A 26096-nucleotide genomic window follows, 5' to 3' on the forward strand; every position below is an offset into this window, starting at 1 on the left:
TGCCTAGCTCCTTAATTTCAGAGCGGGGAATAAGGACCAAGCTTCAAATCTATTCCCTGTTCCCACAAAAAAGTGCCCCGTAGGAATTTTTTCTCTCCTGCCAATGCAGAATCTGAACGGCCGCCATGGCTTACTCAGCCTTAAAAGCGGTTGGCAGCTCGGATAATTTAACCGAATAGCAGATGGCCAGGTTTGGCTTCACTCATGTTTGCCCACAAATTTCCGAAGGACAAATCCTGGGCTAGATGAAGGCAGCCAACCATGCCGGAATACAAGAAGAAGAAACTCCCGTCAAATCTTGGAGTAATTCCAAATTCTGAGAAGCGAAACTTATTGTTCGCCTTGATTTGCACCTGGCAAAACTTCCGAGTCCTCACCAACTACGATTCCACGCCAATTGAGCTCAACGTTCCTGTTGCTTAAGCGAGACCTACGGTAAGTGAATTCAGCCCCGTTTTACGACCTTTCTCGCCACGGCTGTCAGTGAATCGCTGCCGTCGTTAAGTTAGTAACACAGTTGTTAAGTGAATCCGCCTTGCCCCCTTGGACTTTGCTCGTCGGGAGGTCGTAAAAGGGGATTCTCGTCACCCTGCAAGCGACCGTCATAAAGATGAGTCAGTTACCAAGCATTCAAATTTTAATCACGTGATGTTGCAATGGTTGCAAAGTGTGGAAAATAAGTGTGGTCATAAGTCACTTTTTTCAATGCCGTCGTAAGTTTGAACGGTCACTAAACAAACGGTCGTAAGTCGAGAACCATCAGACCTAGGCATTAGGAGATCTTTTCAGACAGAAATAAATGGCAGGGGGAAACATGAAAATCACATCATGGCTAGCCTTCAAATTTAGTTTGCTTCGTAACAGGAGCCACACTGAACTATTTTACTGATTTATTATTATTTATTAAATTTATTTGCCACCCATCTCATCTAAGAAGCGGCTCTGGGCGGCTTACGGCTTCATGTATTTAATTTGCATGCTCCCTGACTCCTAACAACACACAACTGAAAAAAATAATAAAGAAAAATAAGGAATGCCACACCTGGAACGCCTCATCCAGTTTTGGTCACATTACAAAAAAGACGTTGAGGCTTTGGAAAAAGTTCAGAGAAGAGCAACTAAGAGGATCAAAGTCCTGGAGATTAAAACATGAAGGACCAATGGAACAGCTTGCCACCAGGCGTTATGGGTGCTTCATCACTTCAGGTTTTTAGGAAAAGACTGGACAGTGATGGTGAAACCCATGGCAAGCGTGCCAGAGGTGGCATGTAGAGCCCTCTCTCTGGGCATGTGCACCAGCCAGCTGTTCTCTTCCGGATTCCGGCAACTCTGGCAGGCATGCGCGGTGCCAAAAAGGTTAACCATCACTGGTCTAGGGTCTCCTGCTTGAGCAGGGGGCTGGACCAGAAGACCTCCAAAGTCCCTTCCAGCTCTATTCTGACTAGACTCAGATAGCAAGAGGAGAGAAACCAGAGTGGAATGGAAAAAAAGAAAAAGGAAGGAGTAACTGCCATCGAAACTATCCAAGGACTACACTCACTCAAAAACTTGGGACTTTGTTTGCATTACTCAACACGCCTTACAAGTGAGATCTGTGTAGCTACAAATGGTCCGGACTCCAGGCACCCACATTGCCATACGAAGACCACCCACCAAGGTCAGGAGGGGGGGGGGAGAACAGCAGCACTTCAGGCATCTCCCAGTTCACATCTCTACTGCCTGCTCTCTGAAGCTATAATAATTATTCTAGGCACCAAAATACATATATCCATACGCCTCTGAGTCAGGAGTGAAGGAGTTAGAAGGAGTTTAAAAATACAACCTGGATTTGGCAGAGATTTTTGCACCCAAAATGTATGTCGAGGCTGAAGAGGCATGCAGAGCAGTTTGCTAGAGAAGTAATTCCTGGGGTTTTAATATTTCTTTTTTTCTTTTTCATGTTTTATTTGTTTTGTTTATGTTACTTTCCATTTCCATCAAGCAGTGTGTGATCTGGGTACAGTCAAATGGTGTTTAATATTTCTGTCTGTCCCGAAACGGTCGTTTTGCACACACAGGTAGTCCTCAACTTACGACCGCAATTGAGCCCCAACATTTCTGCTGCTGAGCGAGACATTCGCTAAATGGCTTTGGTCCCACTTTACGGCCTTTCCTGTTTGCTAAGCGAATCGCTGCCGTCGGTAAATTAGTAACACGGTGTTTAAGTGAACCTGGGTTCCCCACTGACTTTGCTTGTCAGGAGGTCGCAAAAGGGGATCACGTGAGCCCCGGGACACTGCGACCATTATAAATATGAGTCAGTGGCCAAGGCTCTGAATTTGGATCACGTGACTATGGGGAAACTGTGGGATAAGATTGTAAGTCCCATTTTCCAGGGCCTTTGCAACAATGAAGATTCACTAAAATGAACGGTTGTTATGTCAAGGACTACCTGTGTAACCGGTTGTCTGAAATGGGATAGGGTTTGAGCAGGGGAAGTGGGGGTTGGTCTAGAAGACCTCCAAGACCCTTCCAACTCTGCTATTCTGTTACAACCGCAGGCAGTAGAAGTAAGAGGGGATATTCGCTGTTTTTGTTAAGGGGATGTGACAGCTGACCTTGGGGACAAGGCTGGGACCAGGAAGGGAAGTGAGGGGCGTGGCAGGAACCCTTTGATCCCGGGGCCAACAAAAACCAGGCAGCGTTGGTGCCTTCTAGGTACAAAGGGGGAAGAGCGGCCGGGGGTGTGTGGAGGAAAAAGGAAGCGAACTAAAATGCAGCAATCATCCAAAATTAGTGCCCGGGATAAAATTATAATTGTACTGAATTATTATTACACCTGACACAGCTGTATTTATGGCAAGATATATATTTATACTTATATTTATAATTACAGTTCCTTCCTGGGGAATTATATTCTACAAATGTAAATCAAATCAGGAAAGGGGGAGGGGGGCTGGGATAGGGGGGGGGGGAATGGAATTTTCTGATCTTTTTGAAAAGCAGAGGCTATTCCAAGCATGGCTATATATATATATATATATGGTGGAAGGGAGATTAGAACTTTGCTCCAAAATGACCACTAAACCCCAGCGACATTTTTATACAAGACCTACAGGCACCGCAATCAAACTCACGGTGGCTCAGGGCTCCCAAGGGACGGGACTGCAGTTTAAAAAGTCAGTTTTTCCCACACTCCGTAGGCTACAACGATTTTGGGGGGGGGGGGGGAAACAGCTCTAATCTCCCATCTCATCCCACATTGCTGGATGAATAATTGTCTAGGGAGGGAGGGAGGGAGGGAGGAGGCTGGCTGGCAGCCCTTCAGCAGGCAAATGAAGCTGCCCCACCCAGCACTACCGTTGGCTTCTCTTCCTGCCCCCCCCCCCCCTTTGGTAAGCAAACACCTTCCGTGCCCTCTCGGAAGGTAATCCAATGCTGACCTCTGCCCTGCTGCCCACGCCAGAAAGATACTCTCTTTGATGGGCCAGCCACGCCACTTTCTCCACGCCTCGCAAGCATGCAGCATGCCAGACCAGACGGGTTCACACGCCCCACTGCCCTTCCTGGTCTCGCCTGGACAGGCCTCGCTGGAGTCTTCAGAGCCATCCGCCTGGCAGCTCCCAAGCCACACACACCCCCAGGCTGGCTCCGGCACCCACATACAAAGCAGGCGGGACCCCCACCTCAAATGCCAACATGGGGCAAAGGGTCCCTTCCCTTCCTTCCCTCTGAAGCTTTGCTCCTGGCTGCCGGTTGGATCCACCCGTCATTTTTTCGTTAGTTCTTTGCCCCCTTCCTGGGGTCACTTAGGGTGCAGCTTCCATGCCAACCTGGGTGCTTCAAATTCTCACGCTCCCCTCCAGCCAGAGACCCCTGGAACCCCCCCTCTACAATGCCCTTCCTTTCCAGCCTCTGCACTGCACATCCAAGCCGGGACTGCAAAGCCCATCGATGCCTACAAAGGCCACCTTGACCCTCCAGTGCCCAGGTGCCGCCCGAGGAGGTGCCAGGGGCCCTGGTGCCGTCGTTCCCACTTCCTCCTCCCCGGCGGTGACTCAGGACCACTCCCAGCCAGCAGGATGGGAGTGCTGCCCGACCTGGTCCTGGCTGGGAGGCCGTCCTTGCCTCGAGGGCACCTGGTGCAAGATCAGGCACCTGGCCGTCCAGGTGAACCCCCGTGGTTGCGGGCCTTCCCTCCCTCCTACCCACCCCCTTCTCTCTCTCTGCTCAGCTCCCCCCCCCCCGCCCTTCCCAGGCATGGACACCCCGCAAAACCCCCCGCGGGAAGGCGAGATCCAGAAGGCAGCAAAACCAACCTTCCCTCGATTTCCCTCCACGAGACCCCATTGAAGCCACACACACAAAAAGTTGCCCGTGTCTTTTGCCCGGCGCCGAGCCAGCCCCCCTCTTCGCCTTGCAGCGCCGCCTTCTTCTCTCCACGCCGGAGAATGCCCCACGCGGGTGGGCAGGCGCGCCAGCCCTTTGCATTGCCTGCGAGCAGAGCCAGCACTCTGCCCATGCCCAGAGGCACCCTTCCCTTCTTGATTCTCCAGCTGGAGGGTATTCCCCCCTCCCCAACACACACACCCATTGCATTGGCTTCTAGCGCAGCAAGAGCTCTGCCCATGCCCAGAGGCGCCCTCGCCTTTTAATTGTCTGACTGGAAGCTGCTCCCCCCCCCCTCCTCAAATTGCATTGACTTCTGGCAGAGGAAGCACTCTGCCCATGCCCAGAGGCGCCCTCGCTTTCTGATTCTCCAGCTGGAGGCGGTTTCCTCCCCTTCCCTCCAATTCCCTCCCCGCCCTCACCTTGCGCTGCTGCTTCTCCCAGGCCGGGTCGAGCAGAAGGTCCCGATCCCAATCGTCCTCTTGAGCCATGTAGTCGCCGATGCCCGGGCCGTTGCCGCCGTACTGATAGGCTGGCTGTCCGGCGGTGTGGTAATCCACCATGCTCCGCGCTGACGCGTGGAGGGGAGCGGGGGGGGCTTCGGACTCGAGGCGAGAGCTCCGGCCGGAGAAAGAAGCGGCGGCGGCGGCGGAAGACGAGCGGCGGACGGAGAAGGAGCGCTCAGCTCCGAGCGCGGCGGCTGCACGGGACCGACTGACGACGACGCGCCCCAGCGCGGCCGCTGCGCCTGCGCCGCCCCGCCCACGCGGCCCGGAGAAGCCCCGCCCACGGGAGAAGACAAGAAAGCCCGCTCTTGCCCGGGCGCCGACCAATCCTGCCCGGCTTTCGGGAAAGCGCAGGCGCTCCCTGCCCCGCCTCCGCGCAGGCGCAAATTGAAGGCCACCGCGAGCGGGAAGAGCGAATGCAAAAAACATTGGGCATCGTCCTTTCGCGGTCCCTCAGGCTGCGCTCGGTGCCAGTGCGCGTGCGCGGAGCTTTCCGATTCCCCCACGCGGCCGGGGAAGTTTGTGCCCCCCTTTTTTTGGCGTCTCCCGCGTGGATGGATTTGTTTTTAAGTGTTACAGTTTCAAAGTAGAGACACTTCATGGACGTGGTGGGCTAAAGTGGCCCTTTGGTTTATGATTAAGAGAAAATCTTACAGAGTGTTCCTCAACCTTGGCAACTTTTAAAGATGTGTGGACTTCAACTCCCAGAATTCCCCAGCCAGCAAATCTGGCTGGGGAATTCTGGGAGTTGAAGTCCACGTATCTTAAAGTACACCATATTGATATACAATGCATTAAGGGACTCCTTCTAGTAATATCTATCTTTAAATCTGTAGTGATTCTCCCTCATCCAGGTCATGGTTGTCCCAAAGGTGCTTTTTTCAGGAGGCAACTGCACTTTCTTGTTTTTTTCTTTGAAGACATTTCAAAGCCACTATCTCCTCAGAACTGAAGAAGCTTCTTGGATGAGAAGCAAAACGTCGTCAAAGAAAAAAAAACAAGAAAGTCCAGTTGCCTCCTGAAAAAGCACCTTTGGGACAACAATCTTTAATGGTTGCACGAAAGACAGTAATTCAAGGAGTACTTTTAGGCCAGGGCACCTGCCAGGAAGAAATTAAGAGATAAAACAATCCATACTGATTTTTAACAATAGCCACTATTTTTATTTTTAAAGCAATGACAGAAGGGGGGGGGTTGTGCATGGTTTGCATTTGGATGGTGTTGTTAGGTCAGGCTGATTCTTGGAGGATTGAGACCACTTCCTTTCTTGGTGCAAACTTGAGGTTACAATTTAAGGAACTTGTGGTTTAAAATAACCCGAGGTTGTATCTGCTTCCCTAAAACGTCTCCAGTGCCAAAGAACTTAAGAAAAGTGACTTTGCTGTCTTAATTTTTCCTTCTCCATCAGGGATCACGGGATCTGCTCAGCTGCTTGGAAGAGAGAAATGGAGCAACTCCCCAAGGGATGTTTTATTGATTTCAAGAAATATGGCTTCCATTTATGGAATGTACTCATCCTGCCCCAGATAGTCTATTACCTTGTAGCTCGCAACACTTCTCATTCTCAGGCACCCGGGGGGCCTGGTTGCTCCAAATGAGTTGTCTCAAATGAGATTTCTCTGCCTTTTATTTGTACCTAACGCCGTGAATGCAATGAAGTCCTTACGTCTTAAAGTTGCTCGAATTGTCTGCCCAACGATCCAGTAAGACAGCCGGCATTCTGTTGCTTTGCTAGGATCTGGTGACTTGGTCATTTTAAATGCAGAGCTATATTTCATGCACTACTGCAGGGGTGTCAAACTCAAGGCCCGCATGCTGGATCCAGCTTGTGGAGCGCTTAGATCTGGCCCACGGGCCAGTGAAGGACTGGCCCGCGGTGCATCTGCCAGCCAAAATGGAGCTCGGGAGGGCCGTTTTCACTTGCCACGGACTCCTGCAACCCTCTGCCAGCAAATACAAGAGCTTGGGAAGGTCATGCCCAGACTCCCTTTTTGCTGGCAGAAGGCTGCAGGAGACCATCGCAACCCAAAACGGAATGAGTGCGATGAGTGACATGAGCTGGCCACCCACCACCACCACGGCCATGGCTACCACTCCTGCCGCCCCCTGAGATCAAACACAACCCTGACGCAGCCCTCAACGAAATCAAGTTTCACACCCCTGCACTAGTGGAAGGCCAACCAACCAGCAGAGAAGGTACAGCAGTAAGAAGATCAGGATGGGCTGTGTGATTCCCCACCCCACTCCATAGGCAATTATTACTTGGGAAAGAGACAATTTTGGTGAAAATCACAATCTGGCCACACACAAAAATGTTAACCACCCTGTCCCACCCCAGCCCTGAACTGCAGTATATGCCGCTATTCTTCTTTCTTACTTCAGATTTAAATTGTAAACCACAGGCAAATTTAAACCTAGTCCTATATTTACCATAACATGTCGTTTGGCTCGAAGGCCAAGACAATGACAGGTTGCCAAAACACCTCGTTTGCAAATCACAGACAGGATTTTTTGTAGTTCTTATCTCGCCACCCGGACTCCGGTCTCTAAAACTATTCCCTGCAACTTTTCATCCCCTAGGCGGCCTTCAAGAAGCCCCTGCAAGAGATAATCACGGGGGTCTTTGATTTATGATCACAATGGAAACCCAAATTTCCATGGCTAAGCCAGGCAGGTTTTAAGTGAGTTGCAGCTATTTTTAGGATCTTTGTTTTACCATAGTTAAGCAAATCGGTGATAAGCCGCCTGGGAAAGCCAAGGGAAATTATGAAAACCATAAAAAGGTGAAAGTTATAATATTTCGGATATGTGATGCGACACCTGGAAAAACACGCCATACGATTCACTCAACAAAGGTGGCAAAAAAGGTCGTAAAACGGGGCAAAATTCATTTAAACGTTTCACTGAGCAGCAGAAACTTTGGGCTCAACTGCAGTCGTACATTGAGGACCTTTTCTATAGTCAGAAGGGCTGCTATTAACAACAACTGGAAAATGGATGTCCACTGGATCGCCCTGGGAAGTGAACGAACAAGGGTACAATATGCATCCTTTTCTTGCCGCAAAAATCCACTTAAATTTTGTTAGCGCTTACGGCCCAATTCTTCGTCGTCATGCCTCATCACCAACTGGAAGGAAGGGGGAAAAAAATCAAGTGGCAGATACTTTAATATTCAAATCGTCCTTCAGGGATATCTAAATAGGCAGGACTCCCAGGAAGTGACCGGCAAGTGTTGGAAGATCCCGGAAACTTTTAAGACGGTCTGGTCCCACCGGAGGTCACAAAAGCAGCAAAACCCTCCACCGTTCCCACAATTAATTCGTCAGCTAGCTAAGAGAGAAGGAAGAAGCCTGAATTAGCTTCTCAGTCACATTAAGAGGAGGCATTGACCCTTAACCAGCATGTCCGTTTCCTTTTACAAGAAATGTTTGAAATGTTCTAAAAACCACACTGACCACTTAAGCCTGTGTTTCTCAATCTTGGTGGAAGATGTGCGGACTTCAACTGGCAGGATTCCCCCAGCCAGCATGGAATCCTGGGAGTTGAAGTCCACACATCTTCACGCGCCCAAGGTTGAGAAGCATCGCATTCAGCAATAAGTTTGAATGCCCCCAGAAAAAACCTTCGAAAACTTACCTTCAGACACTCGGAAAACAAACGGTCGTAAGTCATCTGTAGTGACCGTGTTTCCCCGAAAATAAGACAGGGTCTTATTTTATTTTGCCACACCCCCCCCAAAATAAGCACTTGGCCTTATTTTTGGGGAGGTCTTACTATTTTTGAGGCGCAGGAGAATTAATCCGTAACCTCAGCCCATGGATCAGCTGAGCCAGAGAGCGCCAGAAGTTCTGCGTCTGTTCCTGGCATACTCTTGCCAGCCCTAGGGTGGCTGGGCTCTTTTTGAGGCCGTCACTAAGGGGCATTGTAGCTAGGGTTTGCGGGAGCAGCCTCCGCAAGGCCATTCCGCATGGATGGTAGATGCATGTGGGGTGAATGGGACATGTTCCCCCCTCCCCCCTGGGAAATGGCAAGAACCGGCTGTGCATGCATTTAAATATTTTAAGGTAAAGGTTCCCCTCGCACATAAGCACTAGTCGTTCCCGACTCTAGGGGGCGGTGCTCATCTCCGTTTCAAAGCCGAAGAGCCAGCACTGTCCGAAGATGTCTCTGTGGCCATGTGGCCAGCATGACTCAACGCCAAAGGCACACGGAACGCTGTTCCCTTCCCACCAAAGGTGGTTTCTATTTTTCTACTCGCATTTTTACATGCTTTCGAACGGCTAGGTTGGCAGAAGCTGGGACAAGGAATGGGAGCTCACTCTGTTACATGGTGCTAGGGATTCGAACTGCCAACCTTCTGATCGACAAGCTCAGCATCTTAGCCACTGAGCCACCATGTCCCTCTTAAATATTTTAGGGAAGGGCTTATTTTCGGGGGAGACCTTATTTTAGCATGCCTTATTTTAGGGCTTATTTTAGCATGCGCTCCAAAGCCCGAATGGGCTTATTATCCGGGGAGGTCTTATTTTCGGGAAAACTGGGTACTATGCCGCGCTTTTTAAAGTCAGCTTCCTCACCGACCTGATTTTTTTCCCCAGGAACTAGTTTTTCCTTCTTAACGCCTTCCCGGTGAATTCCCTTTTTCCCCTCCTGCTTTTTCAAAAGACCACCTTACGGCCGGTTTTTATTCAAAAACTCGCAACTATTGCAAAAATGTGTTGACTTTAAGCCACGATTGTTGCGGCTCTCCGGTTACACTTATGAAGTGCGCTTGATCAGTGTGTCCTTTGCTTTATTGCCCTGTCTCTATGGAAACAAAACAGCTTTCTTCCCAGGAATTTGCTTCTAATAATCATTACTTCACGGTGGTGACATACCTTGGGTGTGGATGAGATATGCCCCGTTCTGTTCGGCCTTCTGCGGGCACAAGTACAGTTCAGCCCTTGTTAAGATAACACAAAATGCACAATCGCACAATGAGGCAGTTGTCAGCATTATTTTATGGCATCCTTTTTTCCGTCTTGCAATTCAGGTACCTTTTTTTCCCCTCCGACTTCCTGCTCTGCCTAATATGGAAAGAGTCACTCGGGGAGAAAAGTTTGCAGCTTGTATTACTGGCAGTCTATTAAAAAAAAACAACCACGTGTCACCTTCCACCATATACAAAGGAGGGAATTCCGCCATTTATTAAGTTTACAGCCTATCCCAACCATGGATGGATTCTTGGAGGCATCCGGAAATAGAGGATAGATCAGGGGTGTCCAAACTTGGGAACTTTAAGACTTGTGGACTTCAACTCCCAGAATTCCCCAGCCAGCCATGCTGGCTGGGGAATTCTGGGAGTTGAAATCCACAAGTCTTAAAGTTCCCAAGTTTGGACACCCCTGGGATAGATATAACCTGAGAAATCCAATGCATTAGAACAGAGTTTTAAAGCCTGGAAATGTTGAAGACGTCCCAGAATTCCACAGCCAGCATGCTAGTGAACTTTAAAACCTGTGGACTTCAACTCCCAGAATTCCCCCGGCCAGCATGGTCAGGAACTTCAAAATGCATACATCCAGAATTCTCCGTGCTGGTTGGGGAATTCTGGGACTTAAAGTCCACGCCTCTTCAAAGTTGCCAGGGTGGGAAAAGACTGCATTAGAGGTGCTGCGGCCCACCAGCAGCCAGCGGATCTGGCAATAGATTCAGATAGTGAAGAGGTTGAGGAGGAACATGGGCCAGTCTTGGAGTCTAGGGAAGGCTCTGATGAGGGCTGTGTGTCAGAGGCAGAGACAGGGCCAGGGCCGTCCGACAGTTATCAGCTGCCTTCGGAGACGGAGATCAGTGGGGCAGAAGAACAGCTGGAGCCTGTTCCCAGTGTGTGCATGCGCAGAGCTGCCAGGAGAAGGAAACAGCTAAGGAACAAGGGTCGATTTGGGAGTAAGGCCACAGGTGGACGGTAAATGGCCCCTCCCATAGGGAATAAAGAGGAGGGAAAGGGGAGGGGAGTTTGCAGGAGACAATGAGTTCCATTCATTCAGGTGAAGATCTGTTCCTGACTTCTTGCCAAGGAATTGCTGCTACAGCATGGAGTTTGGAAGATGTCAACCTGGCAGCTCTCCAAGCCTGATCAAGGTCAGCAGTTGTGAAATCTCATGAAAGACTGTTTTCTGGGACTTTGCTGGAGAGCAATTCCCTTTAGCATTAATAAAAGGGGTTTTACCGGGACGAGGAGTCTGCTTCATGATCTTGGGAGACCTACATCAGAACAAGAAGAGCACATTGGTTCAAAATCACCGCGGGTTCAAAAGATCGCTGCAACACAACCGCCTTAGCTTGTGAAATATTAACAAAGTGATTCGCGTTGGCAGGAGGGAAAGTTCCACAATGTGGATTTGACTTTCAGCATCGGAGAAAACCGTCCGAGGGAGCAATGCATTATGCATGTAATCACTTCTCTAACTGGTTTGCAAAACTGAATCATCTTCCACCCCTTTCTGGCCAGCATCCTTCCTCCCTCTTCTCCCCCCCCCCCCCCGCTTGCTGCTCCTAGATGCCGGGAAGCCTGCCGGTTGGGGATGATGGGACCCGTCACCCCCAGATCTCAGAGGAGGACAGTATTTGCATCCTGCTGCACCAATCCAGCGGAAGTAGAGTTGCGGCTCCATTCTCGAGGCCTGGGACTCGGAGAGCTCTGGCATGGAAGGATGCAAAGTCACGGCCAGCATTTAAATCCTCATTTATCTCTGGAATGTTCAGCATCTCTCCGGACAGGAAAAGCAAAGGGGAACACCCCCGCTGGATCACTCAATGGAAAACAAAGGGGAGGGAAGAGCAGACGGAGATGGGGGGGGGAGGGAGGGAGAGGGGAGGTCAGAAAAGAAAGGAAGAAAAAAATGTGGGTAGAATTGCAAAACAGCCAGGAGGATTCCCAGCCAAGTTTTGAAACAGCCCCCAAATGGACTCGTCTGGGGTGGGGTGGGGGGGAGAGGGGAGGGACTGCCAAATTCCCAGCCTTCCTGGAGAATTTCTCCCATCTGGAGACAGGCTTTATATGGCCACCTTCTGGAACCATGACAATCCCCCCCCCAATTCCCCCCCGTTTTGCAATCTGTGTAAATCTCAGACACAGCACCGACCCGCCAGACAGACCAGGCCTGAGTGCAAAGCTTTCTCTGCAAAGGGGGGGGGGGAAACCGGCGGCGTCTTATCTACGGCCATCTGGCTGTCAGGAGCCCGAGCCCTTTCCAGGCCGGCTGCGTTCACACAGACCCGGGGAAGCTCAGCCTTCCAGCTTACATGGGGCGACTGGGAGTTGAAGTCCACAAGTCTTAAAGCTCCCAAGTCTTGATACCCCTGCCTTAGACTTATATACCGCTTCACACCCTCTCTAAGCAGATTACAGAGTCAGCATCTACAGAGGCAGCCTTTTGGCACCATCACTTTTTGGCAGCCAGAGTTTGGGGAGGGGGCTCTGCAAGCTGAAGGGGGCTCCAGGGTCCCTACTCCCACCATAGAAAACCCAAGGCGCTAAGGTCTGTAAGGATTGCGTTTCCCAACCATCCTGCCGGGCAGCTCTGGCAAAGGGATCAGGTTTGTCCAGCCTTCGCAGAGAGGGAAAGCCAAACCTAAGAGGGTTTATCGATTGGATTGAATTTGACCCGTACAGACGTCCCCCTGGCCGTAGTGGCTCTGGGCAGCTAGCAAGAGACTTAAAACCTCAATGAAAAACACATCAAGGCAGCACCAGGCGGCCTTTTAAGGACAGCCAAGATCAACAACCCATCAGAGATAACTAGAAAACCGCAGCTATGTGGCCTCTGACCTCCCAACCCAGGGGACTCATCCCTATCTTCCGGGCTTTGCAAAAGGAGTTGGGGCCGGTTGAATCTCAGGGGTATGTTGTCCCAAAAGGACCCACCCTGTCTTGGCTTCTGTGACCTCCTTCTTTTCCTGCTCCTCCTCCTCCTCCTCCTGCTCTTTTCTTTCCTTCATCTTCTTCCGTTTCTCTTCCTTCCTTCCCTTCTGCCCTTTGTCTTCCTCCTCTTCCTTTCCCCCTTCTCTTCTTTCCTTGTCCTTTGTCTTCCTTCTTTTCATCTCTCTTCCTTCTCTTCTCCTTCCTTTTTTTCTCTTCTTTCCTCCCTCTTCCTCCTTTTCTTCTCCTTCCTCCCCCTGCTTTTCTTTTTCCTCCTCTTCCATTTCCTCTTCCTTCTTTCCTTCTCTTCCTTCTGTCCTGTCTTCCTTGTCTTCCTCCTCTCTTCCTTCTTTCCTCCTTCTCTTCCTCTTCTTTCTTTTTTCTTCTCTTCTTTCCTCCTCCTCCTCCACCCTCCTCCGTCTTCCTAGCAAAGTCTTACTCCTGAAGGTACAAGGGAAGTCTACCTTTAGGGAAGGTGGTGGCTGGGGGCCCCCAGGCTTTATTGTTCTTTGAGTTGACATTGCTTTATTATACCTTCTGGGCTGCTGGAGAGGAAGTGGCGCCACTCCCTTTCAAACGAGGCTCTCAATCTTTCCCATAAATAAAAACCCTGCTGTTTTCCCAGCTTCCTCCGAGCGAGACAGCTACGGAATACCTTTCTTAGCCTAGAACTGATGGGGTATCTGGCTACCCAAATATTAAAGAACAAGGTTGAACTTTGGGGAAATAGCAAGGACAACATAAAACCGAAGAAATGGGCTTGGTGTCCAACAGTGGGGAATGCCTGCCACGGTTGAGTTTTTGGCGTTCTCCGAAACATTTTATGACCAGGTGAGGGAACATTGCCAGGACAGAGGGCAGGGAATTTTATAAACCTTATTCCCCGGTGCACTAAAACTTCTCCAGCCTGGAAATAATTCGTCTGCAGTTGACGTAATGAATTATCTGCCAGGATATCCACCAAGGACCCAACAATGTTTGTTTCCTTTCTATCGGGGGTTATTTTCAATAACGCACAAATTCAGGCAACAAAATAAGGAACCTTGGAGGTCTTCTAGTCCAACCCCGTTCAAGGCAGGAGACCTTAGGCCATTCCAGACAAATGATCGTCCCGTCTCTTCTTAACATCCTCCAATGATGGAGCATCCGCAACTTTCTGAAAGCAAAACGTTCCACTGGTTTATTTTTTTCTCTGTGTCAGGAAATTTCTCCTTAGCTCTACGTTGCTTCTCTCCTTGATTGGCTCCCATCCATTATCTGGTTTTCTCTAGCTGAAGCATCATTAACCACTAGAATAGAATAACCAGAGTGGGAAGGGACCTTGGAGGTCTTCAACCCGCTACCCCTCTTCAGACAAATGGTTGTCCAATCCCTTCTTAAAAACTTCCAGTGTTGGAGCATTTACAACTTCTGGAGGGAAGTTGTTCCATTGATGGTTCTCACTATCAGGAAATCCACGATCAGACATTGGCGATCCCATTTTTATCAACAGCCGCGTGCAAAAGTGCTTCTGGCTTTTCCCCAAACCAGTCCGATTTTGAAGCCATGAAGTTCTTCTTCTGCCTGGACCTCATTTGCCTTCAATCATTCCTTGAAGGAGGATTAAGTGAAATATATTGACTACTTGTCCACATCACATGCCCCAAAATATTCTAACTTTCGCTTTTTCATGATTTTGATGATTTCCCTTGGCTTCCCCAAGCGGCTTATCCCCTCATTTCTGATTTTTGTCAACCCAGCTTACATGTAACAGCCGCCTGTAAATCCACATTTCAAATTTTTATGACCTGTGCAGGACTGTAAAGCAGGGGTGTCCAAACTTGGGAACTTTAAGACTTGTGGACTTCAACTCCCAGAATTCCCCAGCCAGCTCGGCTGGCTGGGGAATTCTGGGAGTTGAAGTCCACAAGTCTTAAAGCTCCCAAGTTTGGACACCCCTGGTCTATGGAGATTCTCAAGTCACCCAGGTTGTCCCAAAGGGAGAAAGGCAACTGGGCTTTTTTTTTTTTCCTTGAAGACATTTTGCTTCCCACCCAAGAAGCTTCTTCAGTTCAGTTCAGGGAATTCTGGGAGTTGAAGTCCACAAGTCTTAAAGTTCCCAAGTTTGGACACCCCTGCTGTAAAGGAAAGGAAAGCTGAATTCAATTCATAAGCAGCGTTGAGAGTTGATCTACCTATTGCTTCACTTAACCAACTGGTTTCCTGTCCCAATTGTGGTCGTTAAACAAGGACCACCTCTATGAGATAGGTGGCTTTGTAAATCCTGTAAGTCAGTAAATAAATGACATCCCGAAAATATAATCCTCTGGCAGACCAAGTCCACAAAAATTCTTAGCTGCTTTTCACATCTTAAGCCTTCCTGGCAACGCGAAGCAGACAAAAATAAGCTAAATGACAATACATGGCGTTTGAAGGCCGAGGACAGAAAAGCGGTTAAATGCTATTTTAATCGCTGACGGTTTTACTATTTTTCACCGACACTCACTTTATTATGTCTTTTATTTTTAGATCGGCTTGCCCCGAGCCTGACCCTTCCAAGCAGTTAGTACTTACTATAGGGCCAACTGGCAAACTTTTAGAAATGAGTTAAGGACTCTTCAATAGAACCTACTGCCCCTTCTTGGCAGCCTGAGCAGAAAGGAAGGGAAAAAAAAAGGAATATCACCCTCAGAAATGGACTATGACTTCATTCAATCCTCCCATCGCCCTTCCCAGAACTCTATCATGGCAGCCACTGCGGGGAAAAACCTGAATAAACACCTCCAGCAGTCCAAGGATAAGAGAGATTTCCTGCCACAGATTTTAGATTAGGAACGGCATGAAAACTCAGCCGCTGTGTGGCTACTCAGGATCTTTTAACGTCGTTGCCTCCCAGGGTTGGCTTTGAGGGAGGAAAAAAATGGAAGAATTTGAAGCTGCGTTCGATCCTAGGTAGCAGCAGGTATTTCTCTCTCTCTGGGCACAATGAGGTAACATCTGAATAAAACTCCTCATTGGCGACAGGGAAGGGCATCTGGCCAGTAAACACTCAACTCCATTCAGTTGCCGACTCCACCCCGCAAGGGATTACGGCAGGGGTGTCCAAAGTTTGGACACCCCTGGATTACGGGGTCATTACAAGAGGAGTGATTCTCTTAACAACTGTGGCAAGAAAGTCATAATACGGGGTAAAACCCACTTTGTAACTGTCTTGCTCAGAAATGGAAATGTGGAGCTCAATTGTGGTCGTGCGCTGAGGCCTGCCTGCAGAAAGAGAAGTTAACGCTACCGGGGGATTTATAAAACCAACTTTTGCAATTCCTAGCAAACCTCAGGAAATGGGAAGCGAGGCCTCCTCGTTCCTTTCTGAGGTTTGTTCAGGTAGAGAATCGGCTTACAAGGAACAAGCAGGGTCTTTCTTCCTTGTTTCGGAGGTTCTGGGCCCAGTTCCCAGTTCCCTGGCCAGCCCGAGAGACGCTTCATTCAGGTTTGTTCCCAGGTGAGGATTAAAGTGACTGCAGAACCAATCGGAGGAAGGAGAGCGCCGGTCTCTTTTTCTGCAAGCCAAGATCGGTGGAAAATGAGCTGGGGAAAGAGCGGAGAGCGACGGGAGATAAAAGCCCAGCCATCTTCCCTAAACAATAGGTCTCCTTCAGCCGTTCCTCAAAGGTTCGTTTGTGCTCTTTGGAAGGGGATTGTCCCAAAGGTTTTTTTTTTCCCCCAAGAGGCAACTGTGGGCTTTCTGGTTAGAAGAACTTTAGAAGACCGGTAACCAGAAAGTCCAGTTGCCTCTTTGAAAAAGGACCTTTGGCACAACGGTGGCCTGGAAGACTGAGAATCTCCATAGAGAGGCCTTCAATTGTACACTTGTGACTTTTATCTTTTGACACACACGCCCTGAAAGAATCTCCCAAATACTGAAAGGAATAGAAAGCAGGGAGGGAGAGGGGAAAATCCCTTCCTCCCACAGGCATTTATGCAGATTGCTCCTTCTAAGAGATCCGTCAACACAGGTCACCGCTGCTGGCGGGATAATTTGCCGTTGGGGAACCCAAAGCAAGGGGTGGCCATTTGGAGAGGACCAAAGCCTTAGAATCCAGGCAGTCCTCGACTTACAACTCTTTAACGACCTTGCAGAGTTACAACGGTGCTAGAAGCGACTTATGGCTGGTCCTCGCCATTTACGACCGTCACAACATCCCTGCAATCACAACCTGGGTGCTTGGCAACCAGCTTGCATTGACAAAGGTTGTAGCATCCCCAGGTCACAGACCACCATTTAAAACCTTCCGGGGGGGGGGGGGGGGGATGACCTCCAAACAAGTGAAGTCAATGGAGGGGGGGGGGGGAAGCTGGATTCGCTTAACAACTGCGGCAGAAAAGGTTGTAAAATGTAAAACTCACTTAAAGACCACCTCGTTTAGTGATGAAATTATGTTCCTAAATCGAGGACTGGACAAGTCGTTCTCATTTAGTGACCGTGCACAGTTCCCCTCTCGACGGCGGTCATAAGTCGAGGCCTTGAGAAAGGAAAGCCTCATGGCTTGTGGAGTAAGCTGCTCACCTGGTGGCCCCAGGTATCTCTTTGTCTTGGGAGCCTCTCCCAGTCTCGAGGGCAGAGCCAATTCCCAACCACACCTCTTGAGTCATGCACGCTGGAAGCTCCTGCGTTTGCAAGTCCAAATCTGGAGGTGAATAACTGCACCTTCAATCCGCTTTATCGCTGGAGAACCGCTTCCCTTGGCCAATGTTAAGGCTTGGGGGCAAAAATGGCAAATAAAAGAAGCTGTGTGGAGGGAAAGGGCACTTGGGCTCCTGGCTATCCCACTCAGAGCTGAAACTCAACCCTTGTTTCTTCTCCCCACCACGCCCTGGTTACGACCGACACAGAATGCAACAACTCCTTCCTTAAGGGAGCTGGCAGGAAAAAGCAGTCAACTCTTCTTTCGGCTCCCCACCCCCATCTAGTGGCCATTAGAGGAACAGCCTAGCCTGGGTCACAATCTGATTTTAGTTTGTTTGTTTTCTTTACCCTGGCTTTATTAGATAAAGCACCTTTACCCTCTGGCGTGGATTTCAAAGGGTGGCTCTTATCCACAGAGGGCAGGGTCCAGGGCCACAGATTGAAATCCTGCAGTTGTCCTGTGTGGCTCAAGGCTCCTGCCTTGGGTAGCTTCATGCCCCCCAAATTCTTTTGAGAATTGCCCCTTTCTTCTTCGCCGTTTTACTTATTTCGTGTGCGGCACAGAAAAATTGCAGCACAGGTGACAAATAAAATGATGAATAAAATCAAACTGCCCATTCCTGATGGAATCCAGGAAGCCAGCCTGAAGTAACAGCTATGCTTACGATAGGCAAACCAGACAGCTGTTTATTGGTTTTAATAAACGCCCTTAAAAAAATGGGGCTGAAATTCGCACGGTGGATAAGGAGAACGCCGGGGGTGGGTGGTTGGGGGTGGGTGTTACTGGGAAGACGCCATGATACTGGAAACACCTGGAAGAAAGCAGAAGGGGAATGGGGTAGTGAGGAGAGAGAAGTTCAGGGTATGAAACGGCCTTTGGCTGATCCAGATGAACGATCACCAGCTGGCAAACCGTAGAGCAGGGGTGTCAAACTCAAGGCCCGTGGGCCAGATGTGGCCCCGCGGGGTGCTTAGATCTGGCCGGAATCAGAGCTGGATTGGCCCACGGTGCCTCTGCCAATGAGATCAAGAGCCCGTTTTTCTCTGGCAGAGTGCTTGGGCCACCACTGACACGAGTGACGTCAAGCTGGCCACGCCCACTCCAACCCCCCACCCCGAGGTCAAACACAGCCCTGATACATCCCTCAATGAAATTTGAGTTTGACACCCCTGCTGTTGAAGATTGCATCTCCCATCCTTCTGAATTAGCATAACCACATCGAGTGGAGAAAGGGCTGGAGTCTACAGGTAGCCCTCAACTCACTTACAGTCACAAATTGAGGCACGTGACCGGGCTCAACTTCTTTTCTAACCGTTTTACGACGGTCGTCAAGTGAGCCCCTTCGGTTCTTAAGTGACTCGGCTGGTCATTAAGCGAACCGTACAGTTGGGAAGAGAATCTAGCATAGGTAACGGCTCTTAGATGCTCTTCGAATTGCGAGAGGGGCGACAAACGGAGTAATAATAATGAAAGGTGTCAATAATCATGGCCTCTGATCGCAGGATGTCACTCATGAAGGCAAGCTGGCTTCCAAGTCACATGACTGCAGGGAGAGAGGGTGGCAACAGCCACAAGTAGCTTTCTAAAAGTTCGACATAATTTCAAATGTTTGCTAAGCGGCCGGTTGTAAGTCGAGGACTACCTGCAATACACCAAAGAGCCCCAATTTCGCCTGGTCCCCACTCTGCAATTCAGGGCCCCTTGTTTTTGCCTACCTAGAGCAGGCCTACCCTAACATTTCCTGATTTGTCTGAAGGGAGGTGGATCTACAGTATATCACAGAAGTGAGTAACCCCCCCCCCATTTTGTAAATATTTAAGTACCGTATTTTTGGGGGGACTATAAGACCCACCAGAGTACAAGACGCAGCAAGATTCTGAAGAGGTAAATTTTTAAAAAAAGTTTTTGCACTCTGCAGCCCTCCCAAACCCTCTGCACTCCTCCTTTTTAGTGAAAAATGGGGCATGCAGAGTTTGAGAGGCCTGCAAAGTGCTCCTGGGGGGGAAACGGGCAAAAAACGAGGCCGTTTTTTGCAAAAAAACAACAACCAGGGCATGCATAGGCTTTGGGAGGCTTGTGGAGTGCTCCTGGGGGCTGTGGGGGCAAAACCAAGCAAAAAACACCCCATTTTTCACTCGCTTTTGTCCTCCCTGGCCCCCAGGAGTACTTTATAGCCCCCCAAAACCCTCTTGCATGTCCATTTGTGTGATGGGGGTGGTGTTTCGGGAAGCCAAAAATGCTGTATTCAGTGTATAAGACACACCCAGATTTTCACCCTCTTTTGGGGAGGGTGGGAAAGGTGTGTCTTATATTCCCAAAAAAATATGGTATATCTTTTCATGTGACAACACTGAAGAAATGACACTTGGCTACAATGTAAAGTAGTGAGCATACAGCTGGTATAACAGTGTAAATGTGCTGTCCCCTCAAAATAACGCCACACACAGCCATTAACACCTAAACTGCTGGCAAATATTTACAAAATGTGAGGGGGTGTAGTCTCTTCTGTGATAGGCTGCGTGTTTTAGGATACAACCCCCATCACAGGGGTGTAGCCACAAAAGCATCCCTCAAACAAACCACTGAACAAAAATTGATCTCGACTTGTCTCTTTTCCAGCAGCCCAGAAACAATCCACCCAACCAGAGGAAAGTTTCCTGATAAGAAAATTGCGGGGATGCAAATCCAGGAACTTCCCAACTTTTTCTTATGTTCCTGAATCATGTGCTGCAGGAAGCCAAGGAATGGTGATACTTTAAAAGTATCGGGGCTAAACAGAGGCTGCCATTCTTTTGACCTCATCAAGTCAAAAGAGGGAATAAACACAGCTTCCCTAAAATGAGAAGAGAGTTACACGGGGCTTCTGAATTCCACACATACACAGCTCTTCTCAGCAACTTCTGAGAGCATGAGTCAGGCAAGCACCACAAAGGAAAACGTGAGGGCACATGTGCTTTACACATCTGCTGGCTGGAGAATTCTGGTAGTTGAAGTCCACAAGTCTTAAAGTTGCCACGTTTGAAGACCCTCTGGTTTGGGGGAGGGGGATTAAAGGAGTAAGATGAGCAGAAGAAAAGACACTCACTGTCAAAGTCTATTTTCTCCACAATGTTTTTAGGCTTGATGTTCTCTTCCTGGTTGCAAATGAATATTGTCCCAGGCTCCGTTTCTACCCAGCCATATTTGATCATCCAAGACTTCAGCTGATTATCTGCAACCAAAACGAAGCGTTAGAAGCTGGGGGGGGATTTGGGCCAAAGAGAGAATTCCGCATTTCGTTAGGAGCTCTCTTTCTTCCTTCAAAGTTTATGAAAATGATTATTAATGCAAAATATACAAAGAAAAATCCAAACTGTGAAAGCAGTGGAGAATTTGGAATGGGAAGAACAAAATGAATTATATAGCTAAGAACCCAGGAATGGCTTCCCATTTTAACATTTGCTTATCCTGTCACCTTGAACCATGAGACGGGTGGCAATTTGATTGATAGCTAGAACTGATAACTAGGACAGAGAGATGTCAGTGTTCCGGATGCCCTAATTAAATCATGAGCCTCGAGCCAAGTTTCAAAAGAAATCCAGTTATTTATTAGGAGCTTCATGTTGGCACTTTCCCAAGTGAAGCCTGCTCTGATCCCATGTAATTTAAGGCCGCAATCATGACCCTGTTTCTCCCCCTCCCCCAGAGTGTGTCATCAATCACATTCACCAATGGGACAATTTCATGGGTTGTACAGATCACTCCCTTCCGGCCGTTGTAAGTAACCCTGGGAAACAGCCTTGAGAGCGTTAAGTCTGGAATGTGCATCTGTCTTTTACTGCCATGCCATTTCATTGGTTCCCCCACCCCTTTCCTATGGCAACTCGAGAGCAGGCCAGGGATGTTTTGCCAGTTGACAACAGATAGACAGACAGGACAGACAGATTAGATTAATTAGATTAGATTGGTAGATAGATAATTTTGCAAGTGAACATGTAGGTTAAAACACAATATTCCATGTTTTTCCCGACATCCCTCCATTCTAAATATCAGCAGGCTCCAAGGAGACAACAAAACATTTGTATGAACCCATGTGACAAAGGGAAGGAAATTATATACCTGCCTTTACAGCCACTCACCTGTTAGATCGCCCAACATTTTGGCCAGAAGCCACCGGTCTATGTGCTGGTATGTGATTCCAACTACATGGCAAATGACTGCAGAAGGAAAAAGGGGACACTGAGAATCCTAACCGGGGTTAAGGTCTTAAGGAGTTCCCTCCTCCCTTTCCCCCCCTCCAGCCTTGTCTCCTCACCTCCTGTTGTTTGCATGGCAAGCAGCCAGAGGAAATAGCAGGCATCGGCTGCACAGGCGTTTAAATATTTTCAGGGAGAGCTTATTTTGGGGGGAGGGCTTTAGTGCATGTGCTCAAAAGCCCAATTGGGTTTATTACCTGAGGAGGTCTTATTTTCAGGGAAACAGGGTATTAAAAGACATATAAAGCAGGGAAGGGAAAAAACCTCCCCCCAAGGGCCATTACTTGAGACACACAAACACACCCATCCCTAAAAGCAAATTACAATACTTTTGACTTACATTTCCTAACCGAATCTTCAAATCCAATGATCCCATCTAGGAATTTCATGTTTTTATCCAGAGCTTGCTATTATTTAAAAAAAAAATCAGAAATAAGAGAGGATAGTCTTGGTCAAGGCCAGGACAAGGTCAATGACAGATATTGGCCTACATTCCTACAATGAAAGCATCAAAATTTACTGTTTCAGGAGATTAAACAAAAGCAGCATGAAAAATAATTTAAAACTTTTGTAACTGACCTAACAATCCGACACATATTCAACAACTACTTCTTCCCAAAAACCAATGTGTCATTCTGCAGATGTTCCTTGGACTGCAATACAGGAAGTCCTTGACTTATGACCACAATTGGGACCCAAATTTCCATTCCTAAGCTAGGCAGTCATTAAGTGGGTTGCGCCCAAGTTCACCACCTTTTTTTTTGCCAAAATTGTTAAGTGAAGCAAGCGGTCATTAAGCCAATCCAGGTTCCCCCACTGACTTTGCCTGGGCCAGTTGGGAAGGCTGCCGCTGACGATCACGTGACCCCAGGATGCCACAACCGTCATATAAATTCACGCAGGTTGCCAAGTGCCCAAATTTTGACTGTGTGACCATAGGGATGCTGCAAAAGTGCAACGATCAGTCATAAATCACTATTTTCAGTGCTGTTGCAATTTTGAACAGTGACTAAATGAACGGTTGCAAGTCAAGGACCACCTATATTAAAAGTATTTATTTCGCAAACACAAACTAATTTGATTCCCACAGCCTTATCAGTCACGACTGTGTGAATCTATTAATACGGTTGACTTACCCAGAAAGCCTGAAAATGACAGTTCTCCAACAATTCCCCCAGGTATAAGATCTGACGGATCGGACTCTCTTCTTGCTGGCAGCAGCAGAGTTAAGGAATGCTACATACGAAGCTGGAGAAAAGCATGGAATTCCTCCCCACTCTATCCCAGGATCTTTTGGACCGGACAAGCTATTAAATGCTCCCATGCTTAGTCTCTTGACAGAAAGCCACTGGAAGAGACCAGAAGTATTTGAAATGTAGTTTTTACAGGTGGCTGTTACGTATAAGGTAGGCTGACAAAATCAGAAATGAGGTGATAAGCTGCCTGGGGAAGCCAAGGGAGATTATCAAAATCATAAAAAAGCAAAAGTTAGAATATCTTGGACATGTGATGTGACACCTGTACAAATACGCCATCCTTCGCTTAATCCTCCTTCAAGGAAATATTGAAGGCAAAGGAGGCCCAGGGCAGAAGAAGGACATCATGGCTTCAGAATCTAAGGGGCCGGCTTGGACAAAACTCAGCAGCACTTTTGCATGTGGCTGTTGATAAAATCAGGATCGCCAACATGAACAGCTGATGATGGACATGGCACAACAAGAAGGAGAATGCTCCCCAGCTAAAACAGAGGCTTCTTAAGTACACCTGATCATACCTCCATCTACCTGAGTAAGCCTGATGGCATAAGTGGAGGCTGGCTCAGGAATTCTGGGAGTTGAAGTCCACAAGTTACAAAGGGCCCATAGTTGTCCGTTCCTGGTCTAAGCCCTCGTTCTCCATCCAGGCCTTTTCCTGATGAGCTGTGCCTGGTGGGGAGGCTTCAAGTCCCAATAGGGATCTGGGGGAAGTTATCCTAGAGTACAAACAGGATACGCGAGCCTGGTCAATCATGCACTTGCAGAGTGTGAAGTCGGTGTGAGGAAGGTTGGTCAGCGCTTTGAGGAGGATCTGGGCAGTCACCGAGACTTGGAATAAGTTAGGATTAAACTGATACCTAGAGGAGAAAAGGATGGCGAGATCAGAACCCGACAAGAATTGTGCAGGAAAACTAACATGAAAGCACAGCATTTCTGCTCCTGGGCAACCACTGCAGGATTTCTCCCTCTAGAATTTATTTAAGGAAGGTTACGTGGCCGCTCAAACTCACTCTCATTGACTCCAGGCCATTTGCAAGGATAAAAGACTTAAACAACAACAATGAAAAAAGCAACAAGCCCTTTCACCCTCTTGCCGACAACCAACAATCAAGTCAGCAGATGGACTCCATCCCGCTTCTGGATCCCCAGGTCTGGCCTTTGGCGCTTTGTTGGAAGAGGGCGGAAGCGTTTAAAGATCAGCAACTCACAGTTTGAGCACAGCCAGATTGGCTTCCAAATCATAGGCGTTTTCTTTGGCCTGGGTCTCCACATAGTGCTGCAGAGTGACAAGATTTTCTGGGTTGTATCTGAAAGTCAGGAAAAGATGGAACAGCTCTCAGGAAGGACGTCCTAAGGACCAATGAAGGTGACCAGGGACAAGCGGTTTCTTAGACTTCCAGGCATTGGCATCACTTATTGTATTTCCCATTTTCCCCATTCCTACTCCTGGTGTCTCCTTGCACCCCCTTCTCCTCTCTGAGCCTGACTTCTGTCAGCTGTCAGTCTCAAGAGTGAAAGGCTGTTTGTGGAGAGGAACGTCTAACACGATGCATGTATTTCTTAAATTTATATGCTGCCTCTCTCACCCGGAGGTGAGTACAATTTGTACAATCGTTAAAAAGTTTGGTAAATCTTAAAGAATATAAAGAAAATCTTATTGCATTCACTTTATTCAGCAAAGGGGCATCCTTTCTAACATGACTCTAGACGGCTTACAATCAATTAAGAAAAAGAGCAAAAGCATCAAAACCATAAATATTAACACTAAAATTGATTTTGTTGTTCTAGCTGTTGTCTACCCACTGCAGAATGAAGGAGGCCTCCTCCGCATGTTTTCAACCAATACGGTCTCAGGCTTTCCTTTGCCAATTGAGCCCCAGCAATGTCCTAGTTCCATCTTGTTTTAGGTCTTTTTTTCCCAATATATTTTAAAAAAATTTCTTTTAATATGAACATTTCACATTTCATCATTCATTAAACAGTGTGCCGTCTGGGTACAATTTTTTGTGTCATAATAGTTAAAGCTTGCCACCATATTCATTCATTCATTCATTCTTATTTTAATACTACTACTTAAAACCAAATATGCATTTTCTTTACTATATTTTTCTGACAAGATACCCAACAAGAACAGTTCAGGCTTGTCTTAATTGCTAATAATTATAAAAACTGGGAAGTTGACTAAATCAGTTTGATTTTAAAATCTAATAATTATAATTATCTAATAATTATAAAAATTGGGAAGTTGACTTAATTGCTAATAAAATAAAATAAAAACTGGGAAGTTGACGAATTCCTTCCGCCCCATCCCGGTTTCTCCTCCCTAAATCCCCTTTTTTTGAAGCTAAAAGGAGATGCGGGAGAGCAGAAATGCTGCCTGCCCGCCGAAGACGTGGGGTTCCTGAGCATGAGCAGAGCGCCATCCTCTCACAGAGCTTCCTGGCTAAAAGGTTTCAGTCTCTTCGGGAAATACCTGTCGATGCCCTTCAGGAGCTTCCCGACACTCGCCCGCATCTGCTCGAAGGCCGCCATGACTGCGGAGGCAGGAGACGAAGAAAGGGGTGGCCGGGAAGGAAGCGGAAAAAGCAAAGCAAAGGAAACTTCCGGTTAGAAAGGCGCCGACTTCCTTTCCCGCTCTAGGCTTTGCCGGAGGCCTGCGGAGCACACGTCGTGCGCGTGCGCAGTGAAGACCGGGGTGCCGAAGCCGCGTAAAGAAGCGTTTTGTCAACCTCCGCCGCTCTAAGACGCGTGGGACTTCAACTCCCAGAATTCCTCAGCCGACAGAATAGGCTCCTTCCCTTGGGCCCAGCAAATCCACTGCATTGTGGGAGTTGAAGTCCGCCCGTCTTAAGAGCGGCTGAGGATGAAAAACACTGGCCCAGAGCCACCTTCTCCGCCCCCCCGCCTTATAAGTAGCCCCGCCCACTTCCCGCCTCCTTGTAAAAAGCATGTGCTCTTTGACAGTGAGGGCTAGGAACTTGGTTTTTTTTCTTCATCACCTCTTTTGAAAATAAACTCTCCAAATATATCCTAGCTGAGTGCGACAATCATAAAAGTTTATGAATGACTCCAAGCCTCAATTAATAAATTCAGAGGGGGCTGTAGATTGCAAAGGGGGAAGCATTTCCCAATCTGCTTCTTCTCTGGCTACCTCAATGCCCCCTGGC

General features: G+C 48.2%; 2 protein-coding genes and 1 long non-coding RNA gene across 3 annotated transcripts in view; 1 reads left to right on the plus strand and 2 right to left on the minus strand.

The window, feature by feature from the left end:
- Positions 1 to 5084, minus strand: part of ACTN4 (actinin alpha 4) — a gene marked incomplete at its 3' end in the record, with an annotated part of 84154 nt that extends 79070 nt beyond the window's left edge. The window contains exon 1 of the mRNA XM_081961650.1: positions 4791 to 5084. Within this exon, the coding sequence (XP_081817776.1) occupies positions 4791 to 4931 (141 nt within the window). The 5' untranslated portion in view covers positions 4932 to 5084. The remainder of the gene's footprint in view (positions 1 to 4790) is intronic.
- A 4243-nt stretch (positions 5085 to 9327) lies between these two features.
- Positions 9328 to 16336, plus strand: LOC309396598. Its single transcript, XR_014176138.1, has 3 exons — positions 9328 to 14584; positions 14905 to 15815; positions 15850 to 16336. It is a non-coding gene; the product is annotated as an uncharacterized lncRNA (long non-coding RNA).
- A 1762-nt stretch (positions 16337 to 18098) lies between these two features.
- On the minus strand, positions 18099 to 25563 carry EIF3K (eukaryotic translation initiation factor 3 subunit K). Its single transcript, XM_081961855.1, has 8 exons — positions 25403 to 25563; positions 24138 to 24236; positions 23666 to 23786; positions 22810 to 22884; positions 22014 to 22080; positions 21557 to 21634; positions 20524 to 20649; positions 18099 to 18249 (listed from the first exon to the last, which is right to left on the minus strand). Exons 1-8 carry the CDS (start codon positions 25459 to 25461, stop codon positions 18218 to 18220), a joined length of 657 nt encoding a protein of 218 aa, XP_081817981.1. The 5' UTR covers positions 25462 to 25563; the 3' UTR covers positions 18099 to 18217.
- Positions 25564 to 26096: the final 533 nt, after the last annotated feature.

Source organism: Natrix helvetica (assembly GCF_964273705.1).
Source record: "Natrix helvetica genome assembly, chromosome: 9".
NCBI classification, from domain to species: Eukaryota; Metazoa; Chordata; class Lepidosauria; order Squamata; family Natricidae; genus Natrix; species Natrix helvetica.